A 20,774-nucleotide genomic window follows, 5' to 3' on the forward strand; every position below is an offset into this window, starting at 1 on the left:
GCTCTGAGGCATCTCACTTTTTAATCATATTGTAGTGAGAGTGCCCCCCTTCCTGTCTTACTTGCTTAGGGGAGCCCTGTCCTTGCCCCTCCTCCTCCTGCCTCCCTGGATGCCCAGGTTGGGCAGCTGGGTGAGGATATGGCCTTCCAGCTGTGGTCCTGTCTCTATGGCCCTCTTTTCCTCCACAGGCTTGCCCAAGCTGCCTCAGTCTCTCAGCTCTCACACCCTCCCCTCCATCCCTTTCATGCCCCTTCTGGATGGGGAAGAGTCCTGACGCCTCAAATACCACTTCTTTCAAACTTTTTTATTCTTCCCTCAATCCTCTCCTTTCTTTAAAGACTCCTTTCTTTAAAGCCTTTGGGACCCAAGCCCTGGACACCGTTCTTTTTTTTTTTTTCCTGTCATTTTCTCCATAAAGTGCAGGTCGTGGGCCATCCCTGTGGCTTGACTGCAGTGGGGAAGCAGAGGGAGAAAGCAGGGGCATTTCTCCAGGAAGAGCCAGCGAGGCAGCCTCTGCTCTGAGGCAGGGAGGAGGTGTGGGGAGCTTGCTGTGTCTGCAAGGAGGGTGGACGGGGCTTTGCTCCTTGAATAACCAGCCTGGGCTGATTGACAGCTGGGTGCTCCTCCTAGAGTCCCTTCCCTCTACTAATTCACCCTTCAAGGGATGAGGGGACAAGATGGGATAAACATAGAATGGGGCGTGGCCTCCCTGCCCCAGTGGAATCAGAACTGTCAGCCTCCAGGAGCCTGAGCTCTACCCTTTACATAAGCCTTAATGAACACTTTGAGGAGTGACAGACACCGAGCGGGACAAGGTGTCTCAGCCTCCCCCAGGCAAGCAGACCTGAGGGAGTCTTGTCAGGGGCTCCCCAAGCCTGGGGCTGCTGGGAGCAACTTCTGCAGAGTCACACCCGTGTTCGGGAGTCTCCCCCAGGCCTGAGCTGCACCGGCCAGTGTTTCATCTCTAGGGCCTCAGCGGGATGAGGGGAGATGCTCTGTAATGGGCAGAGGGGGCCGGCTATGCTTTCTCAAGTGTGTGAGCTCTTGTCCTTCAGGAATAGCTTTGGACACTAATTGGGGGTTTTTGCCCAGGAAATGTTACTAGGATCTGTCAAGTCCTACTAGGAACCATCAGATGGTGATAAGTCGCTGGAGAACTTGCTGCTTAACCACTGGTTACCCAGAAACCTGAATAGGGTTGCATCTCCCGAGCCCCACGTGCTCAGGTTACAAGCATACACTAAAGTCACAGAAATCTAAAGTCACAAATGACAGAAGTAGAGCGGGCTGCAAGGGGACAGGTCGGGCACTTTCGGAAGTGTGAGTCTAGGGGCTCTTGAGCTCTTTCTCCTCCTCCTCTCTGTCCCTGTGCCCTTCCCAGACTCCATTCCTCTGCCTCCTGGTTTGTTTTTCCAACGACCGCTTCTCCTGCCTGGCTAACTCCATAGGAGCCAAGGAACTGGGGGAAAGTGAGGGAAGTTGTCAGTGTCTGGAAAACCACTGCACGCCTGCCGCCGGCTCCAGGTTGACAGCTCTGCCAGCCCTCAGTTCCCAAGCCTCTCCAACAGCCTTCCATGAAAGAGATGGCCCTCCCCCCACCCCACGAATCCACTGGGCCCGTTGAATCCTCTCCCCTGGCAGCCACAAATCCGTTCCTGGACTACCATCACCCCCAGACGTGGCAGCCAAAGCCTAACAGGTGCTGCTGGTTTTCCTTCCGAGTTTTCAATTACTCAGTGGGACTTGTTTTCCTTTTATCTCCTGAAGGGGCACATTGGAGACTTAGGTTTGATAGGAAAAGGGCATCCCAGGATTTGAAAATGGGGTTGCCGGCTGTTGCTGGTAGAAGGCAGATAGGGAAATTGCATAATGCATCTTAAAATGTTGATTAGCATTTTGAAGTCAATATGTGCAGTATCTGAAAGGAAATCGTCCCTGAAAGTGTTGGTCATTTGTCCCGGGGGTTGGGAGGCTGATGTGCTTTGTGGGAAGAGTAATTTATGTATCCTCCACTGGACACACACACGCCCCATCCTTGGTACTTGTCTGGGGACTTGGGAAATTCTACTGAAGGGATTCAGTCTTCATCTGTAGGCTTTGAGGGCCAGGGATGAGCATTTGAGAAAAACTGCAGGTATTCCCTCCATAACAACACACATCACAAAGACAAGCTCCTGATTTGATGGGAACTTCAGGACTGGGACGTTCTTTGAAATTCATTCACGGACCTCACATGGCTCCCAGGGGAAAAATTCCTGGAGCAGAGTTTATGTCTGTAAGGTCCCCTGCACACACAGATAACCCTGGTCCCCGTTGGGTGCCTGTGTATCCTTCTTGCTGAGGATTTTCTTGCCTGAAAGGCCTGGGTTGGAGTCACATTTCAGGACAGCTTCTCTAGTCACCCATGTTGGCTGCCAAGGCCCAATAAATGTAACCTGTCTCCCCCTAGCCTTAGAAATGGGGAAGATTTAGCAAAACTGGGCCTATTATTCCTTATGGCAACAATTAGCTGGTCTGGGTGTCCACACCCACTTGAGGTATCCTGTGGCTGTCTGGGTTGTCACGGCCTCGCCCTGACACCTCAATGCTGGAACTGTTTCAGTTCTATCACCCCATTTGGTCTGCATTGTTCTTAGAGCAGGAATAAGTAAACAATTTATCTCTGAAGATATACTTCATATCACAGAACACAAGCCCTTCATACGTATACATATAGGAAACATTCATAGTCACACGTATATACACACACCCTGGGTATCTGCAAGCCATCTGAATTTGAGACCTTGATCCTCTTCCTCTTCATAGGGTTGTTGTGAGGGTTCAGTGGATGGATGGCTGCAGAGCCCTCAGCACAGTGCCTGGTCCTCAGCAAGTGCTCCCTCAACACAAGCAGCTGGTGTTATTAGTAAGTGATCCTTCCGGCCCAGCGGCATCTTCTCCAGCCAGCTCAGACTCGGTGTAGCTCAGGACCCGCGCGCCCTCTCGTGGCTACTGTCTCTAATCACACTTCAGGCTCCTTTAGAAAGATGTGGGCTCCTTTCACCCAGCTCCCCTCCTCTGCCACTCAAGGGGAAAGGGTGAGAGGTGGGGTGGGGGAAATTGTTCCTCTTTCCTCATCATTTCCTTTGTCTCCTTCCTGACCTTGGCGAGCTTGGGGGTCACTAGGTCTGGGGACAGGAAGAGATGCTTGGAGGTGGGGGTTCCTGGCTGCATGAACCCTGGGGTTGCCTCCCTCTCACCTGCTCATTCTCCTCCCAGGGCAGCCCGGCTCTGTGGACGTCCAAGACCACCTCCAAGGAGGACGCCAGACAACGGGAGGGCAGTGCATCCACAGAGTCTCCCCGGGCTATTATGAGGTAATTTTATTTCTTTCCATTTCAGGTAAAAATAGTAAATACAAGATAATTTTCATAAAGGTAAAAATACATCATTTGGATTTTGTTGTTCTCTGAACAGTGCTACCTACAGTACAATTTTTGATTTAGGATTTTTAAACCTTTTTTTTTTAATATAAACAAATAGAACTATTTGCTAGTAGGCTATCTGTGTTCTCATCTGGCACTTAAGAATAGATCACAGGTCACCGCCCGGTTCTTCTGGGTGTGTGTGGGTGGCGGGGAGGGAGTGAGCAGGGGTGTGTGGGGTGAGGTGGTTTGTCTTCCTGCACGCAGACAGCATGGTGGTCTGTGTGCGGTGGGAGGGCACGAGTGTGCATCTGAGACGGCCTTTTCCTGCGCTGGCCACTGGGACGTATGCCCCTATGACTGGACTGACGGTGTCCCCCCCTGTCAGGGGACCACTTCCTCCCTTCTTCCTGTGGTCGAGTTTCTCACCCAACAGCCTAGATTCATAATCATTCTGGGTCTGGGCAGACCACTGGGCTGCAGATGCCAGCAAGGCTGGTCAGGATGGAGCCAGTGGGTCCCTTTAGAGTCCTAGAGGAGTGGGCCAGGACCCCTCCCCACCAGGGCTGGTGGTCAGGGCATCCCACCTGGCCTTGGAATGCTGGTAGAAGTCACAGGTGCCATGGATGCAGGCTGCTAAATGTCTTTGCCCTTGTTCACCCGCAGGTGGTCTTTGTTTAAGTTCTTCCCAAACTTCTCACTGAGCTGTTGGATGAGGTCGGCCAGCTCTCCGGTAGCTTGAGATTTTTCTTCAAGGAGCTCATAGCGCAGGCTGGAGATATCTTGCTTTATTTCCTTCAGTTCGCCTGCAAGGACAGAGATTTCGGTGAGTATGAGCCTGCAGAATGGGCTCGCCCTAGAGGCATGCCTTCTTCCAGCAGAATGTCAGGCTACTGATCCAGCCCCCCCAGGGTGGCGGTGAGGGGACGGGAGGTCTGTTTCGACCTAAATCCCACCCAGCTCCTCCCACTAAAGGACACATTCGTCTGCTGAAGACCCTTCTCCTCCCATTTCTGGTCAAGTTCTCCCTGAAGGGTTTGAGGTAGACAGAGGAATCAAGATCAGGTTGAACTGCTTGCACCTATTTTATCAGGATAGAACGTTGGTCTTCGAGCCATTAAAGGCAGATTTTAAGACTCTGAGCAGCACCCTTGCTAATTTTAACATTTCTTTCTCATCATGCTCCATGTTTTGTTTTGTCATCATTATTTGCAGGGAGGAAAAACTCCTAGGCATCGAGGGGATCAGCTCAGCACAGTGGACATGGCTGTGGAGCCAGGCAGCCTCGCAGGAGCAGGGTCTACCCAGACCACGCAAGCAGCATGCCTCACTGGTGTACCATGGCAGGCCTGCTGCCTCCTCCTTCTACGGCAGGGCACCACCAGGTGGGGTTTTCCACTCATTTCCACAGTGAGCCACATGGTTAAAAATCCAAATGGCCCTGGCCTGTGGGAATCTTCTTATTAACCACAAAGTGGGGTCAAAAGGTTCTTGCCTGATTTGGGAGATGCTGGACTTGCCTCTTGACTCGAGTGGGAGTCCACTGCTGGGGGACACATTAGCCACACCTATTTTCTAAGTATGCCTGGCACACAGAAGAGGCAGAAGTCTTAAAGCTATGGTCTGGCCAGTTTTGACAAAGGCATACATCTCTTGTTTTCATGGAGGCTTCACTAAGCCCTAGTTTCATGCTGTGATTCCCATGGCATGAAACGTGGATAGCCCCACCTTCTATAATCAGTTACATTCCTGTCAGTCACATTACACACTTTAGAGGGCTGGCTGCATGGTAACCAGCTGTTTTATATTTGACACCCAACAGTAAAGTGGGCAGATGTGCTGCTACTCAACTCTTAGACAGTGTCAGCCCAGGGGTCGTTCGGTCATTGCTGATCTTGAGGCTGCATAGTGATGTCCCAGGATGAAGCAGAGGGTCACTAAATGACTAGGCTCCTTTCAGAGGCCCTTGGGACCCTGGCGAGGGAAAGACTTGGTACCTTTACTCTTGGAAGGTAGCAAATATTTGTCCCAGGTGTCTCATGAAGATTAATTACCTGGTGTATGGTGATTCGCTTTTCACTTAAGAGTAGCTGCTTAAAATAGACTGGAGAATAACCTAAACAGTGAAAATAATGTAGCTGGCAAACTTTAGTGTGCATCAGAATGAATGCCTGGTATCATATCACAGGCAGACCCTCAGGCCATGGGGTTCTGGATCCACTTTTATAGCAAGCACTTCTGAGTGGGTGGAAGGAATTCTTTGAGAAACTGCTGGTTGGTAGCTTCTGAGAGCCAGGATGTGAGATAGGATGGAGCCAGCCAGAACAGGGGCTGTCTATGGCTGTCTGTCTGTGCGCTCTGGGGATGAGGAGCTCAGGGCTGTCCTGAGCTCAAGGGACAGGAGGCAACTCATGTCAGCCGTGACTGGGGGAGGCAGAACCATTCTGTGAGTAGGGCTCCGTGTCCTGGTGCTGGTGCTGAGGTGGAGGGCTCTGTGGTCAGATCTAAGGGCAGCCCCAGCTGATGACCAGCCAGGGGACAGAGACCCCAGTCCTGCAAGTGTGTCCCCTTGCATACTGCCACACCTCCAGTGAGGCTCTCCAGGGTCTCCAGCCAGGGACTGAGTCCTGCCACTTGATACCTTGACTTTGCAGGCCCCGTGAGACCGCATCTGGCTTCTACCCTCCAGGAAGCAGATCCAGTCACTTACCTTCATTGACTTCATCATTTTCTCTGTCCACCTGGGCCTTCAGGACATATCTTTTTATGAGCCGTTTCATGATTTTCTGAAACATGAACACAGGGAGGGATCAAACCAGCCTAGCCAAGCACAGAAGCAGCTTGCATCCTGTAGGTGTGAATTCTCCCTCCTGCAGAGTGCCCAGGGCAGAGTTGGGGACCCTCCCTTGCCTGATGCCTCGCTCTTGAGAAGTGACCTACCTAATGGGGAGGTTCCAGTCTCCCTGGATTCAGTAGCACCTGAGCCAGGATGTAAGAACAGGATACTCACAGTGGCAGGAAGTCGAAGAGAGACAGAAACACCTGAGATCCACATGCACTATTTGAGGGTCCTCAGCCTGACTTTTCCCTGCCCCTTGTGACCTTAGCCCATCATGCCCTCTTCTCTGGGCCTGATTTCAAGAACCAATGCAAACTGGGGGAGTAAGAAAGTCCTAGAAGGCCAGCCCAAGTAGAACTGTGTCCCATGGAGTTGCTATGCAGGAGAAGAGGTTTACTGAGCCCACAGTCAGGAACAGGCATGGAGGACCAGTCTACTGTACTTTGGAAAATTCCTACCAGAGGCAGAGACAGATACAGCCGAGCCTCGGGAGGTTTTGCCACATCCCGCTTCCCTGAAATCTCACCGCCCGCCCAACACTGTGGGAGTCACACTGGAGGTCCTACTTATTATGCAGATACCAGATCCTTTCAGCAAAGGAGGCAGGAACAAACACTGAAAAGCCACCAAGAATAGAGCCACTGCAGGGAGTGAACTTTGGATTCTGCCAGCCAGTCGTTCCAGGGTTACTGCGAAATTGCGGGATTTAAAAGTAGTCTTGTGGCCGACCCCTCTGAATCTGTGGGAGCCCAGCAGCACCGCAGAGGGGGATTCCCAGCTCCTCAGTATCCCTTCCGCTTACCTGCTCACCCTGAGGACCGAGGGGCTAGAGCTGGGATTTGCTAGGTTGAAGGGCCCTGAATTCTGTCCTCAGCTTTGCTGTGTGAGGTCAAGCAGGTGGTTAAGTCCTCTCTGACTACATAGGCTCAGGAAAAAGCTTCTTGCAAGTAAAAGAGAAGTGAGTTTCCAGGATGCAGAGAGCTGGAGGATTGAATGCATTAATATTATCACCGACTGGTGGTGCCACAGGGCCTTTAATTGTAGTGGCCTTGCTAAGGGGGCGTCTCTAGCTGTGACCCCATGGTTCACTCGGCCCCAGGAAAGGCTGTTCACACTGAGCTCTGAGAGCTCATGGGGGCCCCTCCCAGCCCCACACTGGAGGTCTGCTGGGTGCTGTGGTTTGAGTCAGTCTCTAATTTCAGGCTGCACAGTTAAGTAGTGAGTTGCCTTCATGCTGCTCCTTCTCTGAGAGGCCTGGGTCTTGTTCTGATGGTGGTGAAACTGCAATGCTAGATTGCTCACTGACACTCTTGTAGTCAATGAGGCAGGTTACCTGAGTTTTAAGAATCTATGCCTTTTGTGGGAGTCAGTGATGCTCTTTTCACTTTGAATTGGAGCAACAGAAACAAAATAAACTTTGTCCTAAGCCAAGCTCTCATGGGGGGATAAAACCAACAAACCAGATACCCAAGTGTCTAATTCTCTTATTGAATAAGGAATTCGGAAATATTCTACTGCAGACTTTCAGGCTTACACAAGACCAGGGGATCTATCCACAGTTAAAGTTTGTTGTCATTTTAACGAAAAAAACCTTAAGAACTCGAGATCCTTCCATTTCTGAATCTGTCAGTTACAGAGACTATATATTTACAATGTAAAATTATAAGCCAGAGAAGGAAGTGAAGAGCTCCCTTTTCTGGGATGGAGCTGAGTAAAACACGTTCATAGCTCTGATGCTAACCACCCTCCTGGCTTCATGTGCATACTGTGTTTTAGTGCAACGTGATTAAACTGATCATTTAAAAATTTCATAGTATGTATTTATTACAAATACAAATGTATTGAGTCTTCCTACAGTCCAGAAACTGTGTTGGCCTCTTTGACAAAATGACCTCAAGCAACCCTCCCAGAAACCAGAGGAGATGGGGCTTGTCATCTCTTTGTACAGAGGAGGTCACTAGGCTCAGAGAGGGAGGTGACTTCTCCAAGCTCATACAGCTGGAAAGTGGCAGATCCGGGATTTACCAAAATGGAAACCAAAGTTGGGGCTTTGTTCAAGCTTCAGGAATAGACTAAGTGCATAATGGTTTCAGAGATGAGATGCAGGAGACAGGCTCCCATTGGTCACAGGGGGTTTGGACCACCTCTGGATACCAGTCTATCCTTTAACAAGGCACAGAGTCTTTTGAGCAAGAAGAGGCCTCAGCTAGTTTTGGATCACTATCCCGCAGAAGAGAGTGACTGGTAAAGCATTGTCCTGAATGCCTATGGCCCATGCATGAACCCTAGCAGACTTGATTTGAACTGTGGTTTCTGCAGACCTGCAGCTCTGAGGGGAAGACAGCAAGGGTTTGCTTCTAAGCCTCTCATTACAGACGAGGATATTAGAGGTTTAACATGGAAGCAGGATTACATGAGCATGGCAGACATGCCCGGACCCTTTAACCTTCCTCTGCTGCCCAGTTCACTGCAGGAGTGACAGGCACCTTCAGGGACAGCAGGGTGACCGCCTTTCAGGTGCTTAGAGACTTCATGCCCTGATGAGGACCTAGCCTGCCCTCTGGCATATGCGTGTTAGACAACCTGGGATCTGCAGGAGTCTCATCCCCAGGAAGTCTGAAATGGTTAGAAAAATGCCTAAAGTTCTCTTTAACATGGCTGCTACAGAGGATCTCTGTCTGCAGAAAAGATGGACATCAGAAGCCTCCCCTCCTTTACTATGTGGGGGAAAAGCATGGTCCTCTGTCATGAGTTTCTGCTCCCTCCTGCTTACCTTCTGAGGAGTTTTCACTTCACAGAGATAATAAACCTTCCCCATATTAATATGTCCTGTCAGTGCCAGCTTGACTGGCTCTGCCCTGACGCATTTAGCAAGGACTGGAGATGACTATATTTAGTGATCTTACTCAGGTAAAATAACTAATACTGAGGTACCCAGTGGCTAAGAATGGTTGTGACATCAAGGCCCACGTCCAGGAAGGGAGGCACACAGTTCTCTTGGCCCAGAGTCTGAGAGCCAGGTGACCTCTGGCCACTGCTGGTGTCCAGGGAGTGGGAGGGACCGCTCTGTGCAGCCAGGGAAGCTGAGGACAGAGACAAGGAAAAGGACATGCCCGCAGAAGGTGTCAAGCCCAGCAGCCCTCTGGCTTGGTGTCAAGCCAGAGAGAAGTAACGCTGCCTCCCAGGAGCAGAGGAATTGAGGAACATTTGGAAGAGAGTGGACAAAATGGATCGCAGGACAAGTCATGTGTTAAACTGGGGTTTAGGAGACCCCAGGAGACAAGAAATCAGCATTGGCAAGCTGTCTAACCTGTTGGCTTTGATCTCTGCAGAAAAGGTCATCTAGAAAGCAAGAAGGAAGATGGCCACTGGGTTTCAGGGGAAGGGATTACATCATAAAGAATTATTTCAGTGATGGACTGTGTCTCGATTTTACGGTTCGGTTGGGACACGGTTTATTTGCTTTGCCCCTGAAGGAGATATATCCTAAGAGAGTGAGGATATGAAGTCTGTACATACCCCAACAAGGGGACACATGTTGATCAGGTCAAATGTAGCTATGATAGGAAATACACTTTGGTCATTTTGCTGGCAACATGGTTTTGTTCCATTGTTTGGGCTCATGTCCACAGAACCCTGATTGGGAAAAAAAATTACAAAAACAAGGAACCGATTTTGTGAAAAATAACAATTCAGACCCCTGGAAGCCTAAGAAAAGCAAAGCACAGAGAACCTCTGAAATATGGAGGAACTGTCCTTCCCTTATAACAGAGAACCCTGAAAAGCTGAAGTGATGGGAAGCTTAAAATAAACACCCAACATCTTGGACTGCAAGGAGATCCAACCAGTCAATCCTAAAGGAAATCAATCCTGAATATTCATTAGAAGGACTGATGCTGAAGCTGAAACTCCAATACTTTGGCCACCTGATGCAAAGAGCCGATTCATTAGAAAAGACCCTGATGCTGGGAAAGATTGAAGGCAGAAGGAGAAGGGGACGACAGAGGACAAGATGGTTGGGTGGCATCACTGACTCAATGGACATGAGTTTGAGCAAGCTCCAGGAGATGGTGAAGGACAGGGAAGCCTGGCATGCTGCAGTCCATGGGGTCGCAAAGAGTCAGACACGACTGAGTGACTGAACAACAAATGCTAAGTTTGAGCAACCAAGCAGATCCACTAGAGACACAAGGGAAACGAGCTTAACAACTAACATGCATATCAACAACAAGGCTTTTATCTTATTGGGATTGCTCCAGAATGTCTCAGCACCTCGACAGTGAGAGGCTGACAGCATATGTGCTCAGAAGGAGGCTCTGGGTGCAGCCTGCATGGTGAGAAAGAGGGAGTGAGCTGGGCTTCTCACAATTTCTTGGCACTTTTGAAAGATGCTTTGGGAGGAAAGCAGTGCAGCGTGGAAGGCCACCAGTGGGCTCAAGAAAAAGGTTGAGCCATTTTTAGATCCCTGCCCAAATCCTTCCTTCTGCGATGGCTGCTGCCCCGTGTTAGCAAAAGCGCCTTCTGTTCCTCACTTCCTTCCCCCAGGCTCAGACAGACCTCTTCCCCGGGACTGTCAGACACAGACAGGGCAGGTTCCAGGGAGGCCTGGGTGTGACGCTACAAAGAGGACTAAGGGGCTCTTGCCCGGGCTGCGTGGCGTGGTGCAGACAGATCTCACTTCAACCCACCGAGTGACTGAGTTCCCTTGTGAGTTCACTGGGGTTACAGGTCCTGCCTGTCTCACAGGCATGTGTGAGATTGTATATGCCCTCGTGTCTAGTCTGCTCCCAGCTGGCCGTCTGTGCTGGCTCAAGGTATACTCCTATTTGAGCAGATGATGGCTCAGGAAGATGCCCAGACCTGACCTTGAAGGGCTGAGCAAAGTGCAAATGTACAAATGCAATGTGGTCTCTGCTCCATCTGCTGTCCTCTCGGCCCACTCCCTCTGATGCCCACGGGCCCAGTTTTTCTGTCTCGCCGTTTTTCTGTCTTCTTTTGGGTGACAATGATCTGAGTAAGCTGCCCCAGACTTTTCTTGGTGGATTTGAAAGATACAGGTTAGGCCTGCTTTCCCAGGCTGTCAGTTAGCCTGAAGCTGCAAACCGGCTCTTCCGTATAATCACAGCAGGAAGCTCTGGGGGAGACAAGGTTGCAGGGACTTGACCAGTAATGATGGAAGACAGAATAGGGATTGCTTGAGACCACTGTGGAGCATGGTCTCCTTTACAAAGGATTCATCTGGCTGTAGGACGTTGACCACAGCAGCTGTCTTCCTTGATCGCAGCTGCTGATTGTGCTCAAAATCTAGGAGACATCTGGCCCTAATCCATTACGGTTTTCTATCTTTTCCGTGGCACAGATAATCTCTACTTCTCTCTAAGAAGCAAAGAAATATAAATCCTTCCCCTGACTGAAGGATTTGTCCTATAAAATAAACTCAGAGCTGATCACACTGGGCAGGTCCAATTTAGCACACAATTAAATCAAGACAAGATTTGCCCTTTGCCAATTTTTTAGCCCATGTCATCCGATAAAACTATAAGTACTATGAGGGATGAGCCATTTCTTAATTGTACACTTAACTCCTCCTAACTGCAGAGTTAGCTTCTGAAATACGGATGGAGATTCAATTAGAGACCTGGGTCTGGAAGCTGCTGAGTCTGTAATGGCTCCCTTGGGGATGCTGGCACCAGGGACATATCACCTTGGCCCCAAGGAACACTCAGGACAGAGTCAGATTTACATCTGATAGGAAATGGTCAGTGTGGATAAAACCGCTGGTCATCGGAGGCGGGGAAGCGGGAGGAGGATGGCCTGCACTTTTATAATCAATAACCTGTAGTGACCATTTATCACTGACTGATTCAAACTGATACAGAGATTGCATTAATTTCTAAAGCAAAGCGAGATCTGCAAGCATAAAAGACCTCGTAATTTTTATAACAACCATGTTCAGGCTGGCAGTCTAAGGTCAAGTGCCTACTGAAGACATCAGTACCCACCTGGGAGCCACCCTGGGTGCCTGCCTCTCCCTACCCCATGCCTGTTGGTTTGCATCATTCCCCTTTGGCAATACATCCAGAATGTATACTGAGTCAGTCAGCCTTCCTCCAACACCCTTCTTACATTTCAAGTCACCGATCCCTTGTGCCTGGACCATATCTTCCTCCCTGGTCTCCCTGCTTCCACTCTTGCCCCCACTGGTCTCTTCTCATTATAGCAGATAGGTAGTCTTCTTAAAGCATAAATAAAATTGTATCATCTTCTCCCTCCCACTGCCTTCCTAGATACCTCAGAGTAAAATCCACACCCTGACCTTGCTTTGGTCCCGATTTGAACTCTGACCTCATCGCCTTCCCCTCCCCCACTGCTCATTGAGCTCCAGCTGCTCTGTACGGGCCAGGCATCTGCCCTCTAGCCTTGGCTCATGCTTTTCCTCTGCCTGAAAGGTGGTTGCCTCCTTCTCATCTACAAGGTCTTAGCTAGCTGTCCTCTCCTTAAAGATGCAACTTCTGATAACCATATAGAAGCAGGGGCTCCCTGGTTTTCTCCATTTTTGCACCTGAGTTTTTTCATCTTGGCACTTTTATCAATTTGAAGTTACATATTTATTTGCATGTTTACCGATCCGTAGTGTCTCATAGTGTCTTAGTGCCACTAAGATAGGAACCTTGTCTGTATCCCCAGGAAGCAGCGCGGTGCCTGGCATATAAATAAATGTTGACTGCAGGAAGGAATGAAGCTGTGTTCTAGGGGGAATGACACAGCCCTTTGACTATACTGGTGTCTTAACGGAGTCCACTTATGCCTATACCTGGGAAAGGGGTGGTTACCTGGTATCTGGTGGGCTTGTTGTAAGTGTTATTTGCTGTCAGGTTTTCAGAATTCCTCATGCCAGCCTGGTATCGAGTCTTCTGGGAAAAAAAAAATACAAAATACATAGTATGTGATACATATTACATAATACTTAATACATACCTACATGGTGCGTAGGGGGCTACCTCTAAAATGAGGACCCTCAGGAGGTCCCTGTACCCACTGTGGCTTGGCTTCCTGGAACATATTTCCTGGGGACTCTGGCTCTGCAGATTGTCAGTGGGTTACAGAATTACTGTTTGGTCAGCTTTGTTTGGAGAGCATTCAGTTAGAGTGACTGCCCAGACATTTTTAATATGCTAACAATTGAGGATCTCCAGGAGGGGGAGATAATGGATGGGGAGCCTCCCGTCCCAGGCGTCCCAACGAACAATCCAGCTACTTTCTGGGGAGAGCTATCTGCTTTCGAGTCCACTGAGGAGTCCCTCTGTGGGGGTCCCAGCTCAGTCCAACAGGAAGGGGGGCACTAAGTCCGGTTAGCAGTCCCGGCTGGTGTTGCAGCTGTGCTGAAGTGCCAGCTGATCCTGAAAAGCACGGGGTCCCTCCTCGGAGCTCCTGACTTGCTTGGTTTCAGGAGCATCCTGTGAATCAAAGACATACAGCTCCCCTCTCCCTCATCTGCTGCCCCTCCAGCCCCTTAAGCCCTGCGCTACCTACCCTGAATTTAGAATTCAGCATGCCCATTTCAAGGTCATTTTCACAGCTTTTGGCCTTAGATTTGCAGAGTTTTATGAGGCACATCTTGATTCTCATTATGAGATAATAAAATGATTTAGGACTTGGCACTAGATTAAAAGGAGCAGGTAGAGTTCTTCCTTCATCAAAATAAGACAGCCAGAGCTTCGCTCGGGCAAACTTCCACTCCACGTCTGCATCCTCCTGCAGGGCAAGGAAAACAACAGCACACCATCAGAGGCAGCACCCTCCAGCAGACCCATCTCATCAGCCACAGAGGTGGACCCCGCGGGGGCATTTAAATGTTCTAGGAGTCATATTATAAAAAGTAAAATGAAACAAGTGAAATTAATTTCAGTGATGTATTTTACTTAATGCAGTAGACCCAAAATGTTTTCATTTCAGCATGTAATCATTATAGAAATGATTCATGTGATAGTTTACATTTTCTTTGCATACCAAGTCTTCAAAATTGGCACGTGGTCTATACTCACAGCACATCTCAGTTTGGACTGGCCACGTTTTCAGTGTTCAGTACGTGTGGTTTCGTGGCTACCATATTAGACAATTAGAAAGTGGATTAGAGTGCTGCTAACAACATTAAGAGGTCTAGCATAGGTCTAGAGAGCCGAAGAATTGATGCTTTTGAGCTATGGTGCTGGAGAAGACTCTTGAGAGTCCTTTGGACAGCAAGGAGATCAAACCAGTCAATCCTAATGGACATCAACCCTGAATACTCATTGGAAGAACTGATGCTGAAGCTGAACCTCCTATACTTTGGCCACTTGAATGCAAACAGCCAACTCATTGGAAAAGACCTTGATGCTGGGAAAGATTGAAGGTGAAAGGAGAAGAGGGCAACAGAGGGTGAGATGGTTGGATGGCATCACTGGTTCAATGGATTTGAACTTGGGCAGACTCCAGGAGATAATGAGGGACAGGGAGGCCTGGCGTGCTGCAGTCCATGGGGTTTCGAAGAGTCAGATGTGACTCAGCGACTGAACAACAACAGCTAGCATATGTAATTCAAGGGAGCAAACCTGAATGTAGCTGGCAAGAGGTAGCCTGCTCTTCCCTGGTGGTGGCGGTAGACTTAAAGCCAAGATCTGTTACTTCTGACTTGGTGCCAATGCCAGAATGCTGAGTGGGCCCTGTGAGAGGTAATGGGGTTGTGTTCTCTACAGGTGGCCAGGCTCCATGGGGCCCTGTCCTAAGAGGGCAGTCTGAGCCTAGGGGTTTGGAACCAATTGGACTGTTACAGCTGTGTGATGTAGGTGGTGGCCTTGGGCTTCCTCCTCTGCTCATGGTGATCACACTGCCAGCCCTCCATGGCCCTGGGGTTGGCATTGATTATGTGTTCCGTGAGCAGTGAGTTTCTCTCCCCAAGGCACTGGCTACACTTCAAGGGGCTATGAGCCCAGCTGGGTCCCACCTGAGGCTGCTGGGATGCCAGGAGAGCATAAGGTCACCACCAGCGAGCTTGACCAATTTGTTTGCTTTTGCTGAGACCCCATCAGCACCTGGCCTGGTCTATGGGGACGTGCTATACAGGCCTTTTAGACTGGAAGCTCTGTGAGGGCAGAGGTCGTTTCTGATCTCTGCCATACAACAGAGGTGTGGGAGGGACTCCCGATCTGAGAGGAAGGGTGATGTGGTGGTAGGAGCACAGGCTTCCAAGCCTGCCTGGGTTCAAAGCCTGCCTCTGTTCCTCACTAGCTGTGTAACCATAGCAGGTGACTTAACTGCTCTGGGCCTCACTTTCCTCATCTATAAAATGAGGACAGTAACATCTACTTCATAGGCTGTTGTGGGAATCAAAGAAGTTAATGCATGAAAAACAATGTTGGATATTAATACTTAGTAAACTCTCAGTAAATATTATTTGTATCTCCATAGGAGGAGCCTGGTAGGCTGCAGTCCATGGGGTCGCTAAGAGTCGGACACGACTGAGTGACTTCACTTTCATGTTTCACTTTCATGCATTGGAGAAGGAAATGGCAACCCACTCCAGTGTTCTTGCCTGGAGAATCCCAGGGACGGCGGAGCCTGGTGGGCTGCTGTCTATGGGGTCGCACAGAGTCGAACACGACTGAAACGACTTAGCAGCAGCAGCTAAACCCAGTGCCTGGTGTTCAACCTTCAGTCACTCGGCCAACCTCCTTCTATGTGCCGACCTACAGTTCACCTACTGTATGCCTGGCCTGTGCTAGGGAGGCACTGGGTTTGGCAAACATGACCTCCTGGGACACAGAGCCTGGCCAGTGACATGAATATGTTAACTCATCAGCTCTTTGTATCTAGATCTGGGCTCATAGCTGAGGGAGGTGCTGGGGGTGGGATTCTGCCCCTGGGGGTCAGGGAGGGCTGCCCCAAAGGCTAGTGTTTATGCTGAGATCCAAAGGGTGAGGAGTTCTCAACCAGGTCAAGTGTGGGTGCGCTGGGGTGGAGAGGAGCAGCAGTTAATCAGCGGAGAGACAGTGAGAAGTGTAAACAGCTCTTTGTGGGCAGTAAAGAGCAGGAGAGAAAGAGGTTGAGAGCTGGAAAGTGAGGTGGAGGGAGGATTGTTTGCAGTTACTTTTTTTTATTTTCAAGATCAAGAGATGCATTTAGATGCTGACAGGAAGGATTAGATAGAGAAAGAGAGGGTGAGGATGCAGGCGGGGAGGGCTAATGGTGGCAGCTCCTGAGGAGGGGAGGGCAGGGGGCCCAGGGACATGGGGGGGGCTGCTCAGGGGGAGAAGGCGCGTCTGCCCAAGGGAGGGCCATGGCGGGGGTGGAAGCAGGCTCAGAGGCAGGTGCGTCTGTGGATTCAGATGTAGATGCTCAACAGCTATGGAATAAATAAGTGTTCTCCTGCAGGGATTTACAGATTTACAGGGATTTACTTCACCAAAGTTCAGTGTGACCACGAACACACCAGGCACATCCTGGCAGCAGTGCTCAGGGTCCTTGCACTGGAGTCAGCAGTGAGCCGCTGTGGACTGTGTGCTCCCACCCCACAAGGAGAAGCCCAGTGCCCAGGGGAAGGTGTGGGTTGCAGTCCGCTCTCTCTGTCTCCTGGCACCACCCTGTGGTGGATAACTTGACATCACAAGCCATGGGCTTGCTCACTCCTGTCCCAAACTAGCGGGTAGCGCTCATGCCAATCACGTGACTTCCCATGCCATATTCATTTGGACCAACACACAATGTGCTCCGTGGGATGGGGCAGAAGCCTGGGGAGAGTGCTCTAGAGACCCACGTGTGCCAGGCACCACCTGGGGTCTCTGACACGTGGGGAAGCTGAGGCCCAAGAAGGTTAGTTAGCAACAGCTCATTATCCACATAGGTGACCAAGTATGTAAAACACTTGTATATATATATGTTGTCTGTCTGCTTTTCCTGTAGGTGGCCGGGGTGTTAGAGCTGGGAACTAAGACTAAGGCTTCACGTAGGTTCACCTCTTCCTCTCTCCTCTTGTCTTTTTTCCTTGTTCAATCTACACTTTTGAGTGCAGTGTCAAGGATTGCAGGCATGCTCACTCCTGTCTGACTCTGTGCAACCCCAAGGACCGTAGCCTGCCAGGCTCTTCTGTCCATGGGATTTCCCAGGCAGGAATAGTGGAGTGGGTTGCCGTTTCCTACTTCAGGGGATCTTCCAGACCCCAGGATCAAACCTGCATCTCTTGAGTCCCCTACATTGACAGGCAGATTCTTTACCACTGTGTCACCTGGGAAGCCTAGTGCCAAGTATATACCACATTGTTTGACCCCTCTCTGCCTTGGTACATGCTGTTCCTACTGTATAGAATATTTTTTTTGGAGGAGTTTTTGGACCAAAGCTTCCCCCTAAAATCCATATGTTGAAGCCTTAAGCACCAATATCTTAGAATGTGATTGTATTTGGAAAGGGAATCTTTAAAGAAGTAATTAATGTTAAATGGTGGCTCAGACGGTAAAGCGTCTGTCTACAATGCGGGAGACCTGGGCTCGATCCCTGGGTCGGGAAGATCCCCTGGAGAAGGAAATGGCAGCCCACTCTAGTACTATTGCCTGGAAAATCCCATGGACGGAGGAGCCTGGTAGGCTACAGTCCATGGGGTCACAAAGAGTCGGACACGACTGAGTGACTCCACTTTCCACAAGGTTAAATGAGGCTTTAAGGGTGGTGCCCTAATCCATCATGAGTGGCATCATCGTAAGTAGAAGAAGAGACATGTGGAGGAAAGGCCCTGAGAGGACGTAGCGGGGAGGCAGTCATCTGAAAGCTGAAGAGAGAGGCCTCAGAAAAAAACCAAGCCAGTAGCTTGACCTTGACCTTGACCTTCTAGCCTCCAGGGCTATGAGGGAATAACTTTGTGTTATTTAAGCCACCCAGTCTGTGATATTTTGTTGTGGAAGCCCTAGCAAACTAATATGTGACAATCAATTATTTTCTATACACGAATAATTGTTTTCTATAAGAGATTTAAGTACTGAGGTACACCAAGCAAATGTGAAAGTCCCCCTTTTTTTTTTTTTTTAAGATTATTTATTTATTTGGCTGCATGGAGTCTTAGTTGCAGCATGTGGGCTCTAGTTTCCTGACCAGGGATCGAACCCCGGCCCTCTGCATTGGGAGCTTGGAGGCTTAGCCACCGGGCCACCAGGGAAGTCCCGGAAAGTCCCCTTTCAAAACTCCTTTCTTGTTTCCCTCCCTTCCTCAGAGGGTACCATTTCCTACCTTTGCTTTCTGCAGAGGCACATTTGTATTATTATGTAAATGAGATTTGCATACAGCTTGTGTTTTTTTCATTTCACAATATCATAGAGATTTGCTCTGTCAGCACAAAAAAAGTCTTATTGTTTATAAACAGTGTTTTAACGGCTGTGCTATCTCAGTTTACTTAAATATGTTGATGGGCTATTTCCAAGGTTTTCTTTTAATGAACATCTATGTAAAATCATGTTTCTGCATGAAAGTGTTCTATCAAAAGCATCAGTGCATTTTATTTTGTTTTAATGTTGAGTTTATTCATTTAACTTTTAATAGGTAAACAGTGATATGATTTTAAGCATGAAAGGATTTAAAGAAAAAGCGTTTACAGCTATCCTGTCCTCCAACCCCCATCTCTCAACAGTACACTCCTTCTTATATACACTTTCAGCTTATTTTTCTTTTTCAAATGATTTTACAATCAAAAAGGAATATGTTTTCCTTCTTCTTCCTCTCTACGTAAAGAGAGTTCAATATATACATTGTTCTGAAGCTTGATTTTTTCTACTTACCATTATAATTGGAGGTCTTTCTACATCAGAATATAGAGAACGTCCTCATCCTTTTTAAAAGCTGCACGGTATCCCATGGTTCAGATGCATCATAATCTATTTAACTAGATTCCTATTAACGCTCAGTTAGTTTGTTTTTTGTTTCTTCCTGTTCCAAACAAGGCTGTAATCAATAGCTCACGGTTCATGCATTTTAGATTTTGATAAATTACCTCCCAATATACTCTTGATGCCTTTGTCTGTCTACCAAAATCAGTCTTTGAATGGCCTCTGCAAGCTTCCTGCCCCACACAGTCACTCACTGTCTCTGCCCTGCACCTCCTACACCTGCTAGGACTTCTCTGGGTGCACTGGCCCCCTGCACTGTCATGGATTGGTTGATATATCTGTTTTTCCTCACTGTCCTGAGTGAAAACCTCTTCAAGGGCAGAGATTGTGTCTTGGTCATCTGTGTATCACCAGTGCCAAGCACAGGCTCACCATACAGTAGGTACTTAATAAATAACATAGGAGAGGCAGAAATGAATGTGGGTAGAAATAAATAGTCATTCCAATTTGCCATGGGTCACCTGCATGCTCTCCTGAGGTGGTACGTGTCAAAGAGGAAAGATTTGTGACACTGACTCCTTCTGCCCCCGTTGAGCCATTACAGATGTAGTGCACCCATGCCTTGTGGCTGGTTGGCTGGAAGTGCTTCTTGGATTAATCCAGGAAGAATGCCTGTTGTTTGCTCTGGCTTCACATTTAATAACACATGGGCTTCTAACATCATTACCCTCATCATCCCTCAAACAGGGATGCGGATTAAACCCAGGGAGAGAGAGCATTTTCAATTAACTGGTCTTACCTCAATTTCCTGATACGAGTTGTTGATCATGGCTATTAGCATATTGAGCAGCACGACCACCATGGTGACGTTATAAACGCCGTAGAGAACGTAGCCGATGTTCTCGATGAATTTGTGGTCATATTTCAGCACCACCGAGATCACTTCAGACAAACCAAAGATGGACCAAAATAAGGTTTTGAAGCTTTCTTCAACCCTAGAAGGAAACAGACAGTCCTCTTAGGCAGTTTGCATCAACTGGCAACTCTCACCGGAGAGCTGCCACCACCCAGACATCAGTGATTACTCTGGAGTGGGGCTGGGGCTGCTCACTGGTGCCTGGATTCTGAAACCATGAGATATTCAGGTCCCTAAGAAAACTTGAAAGAACACAGTAAAGGGCAGGCTCTTTCTTTCCCATTCAGTCCTTTTATTGGGACTCTTGGCTTCAGCAGCAGTTCTTACCTTGTTGCAATTACTTTAACATTTAAAATTAACTACCAGGGCAAATGTTTGTCCTTGTAGATTATTAGCCTCAGAAAGCACTCTTCCTTCAATAGCCTGGGTGTCTCTTCTCAAATTATCCAGCCCCACAGGAAAGGGAAGAGGATGGTGTTTGTGAATGGAGCCAGCATCACTGGTGACTGGGGCTTGCTGGTTACTGTCACAGGGCAGGTCACTTAAGCCCCATGACCACCTCTGCAATGGGCTGGCTTATTACCTCCATTTGAAGATGGAAGGAGTGATGCTAAGAGCTTTCCCTGCCTTTCCCAGGAGCACTCAGCTGGCAAGTGTGGGTACGAATCCAAGCACACCTGAGATTTTCAAAAGTAGGTCCTTCAAACCACTAAGCTTTACCTCCACCCTGGCTCTGGGTAGTGAGGCCAGCCTCATATATTGGGTGCTCT

The 20,774-nt window shown here is 48.9% G+C and overlaps 2 protein-coding genes across 2 annotated transcripts in view; one reads left to right on the forward strand and one right to left on the reverse strand.

Annotated features, from left to right (window-relative positions):
- Window positions 1–4,040: 4,040 nt before the first annotated feature.
- Window positions 4,041–20,774, reverse strand: part of TRPC7 (transient receptor potential cation channel subfamily C member 7) — a 141,877-nt gene continuing 125,143 nt past the window's right edge. The window contains exons 8-12 of the mRNA XM_081500633.1: window positions 19,888–20,083; window positions 13,777–13,998; window positions 13,077–13,157; window positions 6,115–6,190; window positions 4,041–4,210 (exon numbers count right to left, since the gene is read on the reverse strand). Coding sequence (XP_081356759.1) covers window positions 4,041–4,210; window positions 6,115–6,190; window positions 13,077–13,157; window positions 13,777–13,998; window positions 19,888–20,083 — 745 coding nt within the window. The remainder of the gene's footprint in view (window positions 4,211–6,114; window positions 6,191–13,076; window positions 13,158–13,776; window positions 13,999–19,887; window positions 20,084–20,774) is intronic.
- Window positions 4,620–20,774, forward strand: part of LOC145510158 (uncharacterized) — a 735,177-nt gene continuing 719,022 nt past the window's right edge. Inside the window, exon 1 of the mRNA XM_081500643.1 lies at window positions 4,620–4,789. The gene's annotated coding sequence lies outside the window, so the exon portion shown is untranslated. The remainder of the gene's footprint in view (window positions 4,790–20,774) is intronic.

This window comes from Giraffa tippelskirchi, chromosome 6 (assembly GCF_054371585.1).
Source record: "Giraffa tippelskirchi isolate mGirTip1 chromosome 6, T2T-mGirTip1v1.2.pri, whole genome shotgun sequence".
In the NCBI taxonomy this organism is placed as follows: Eukaryota; Metazoa; Chordata; class Mammalia; order Artiodactyla; family Giraffidae; genus Giraffa; species Giraffa tippelskirchi.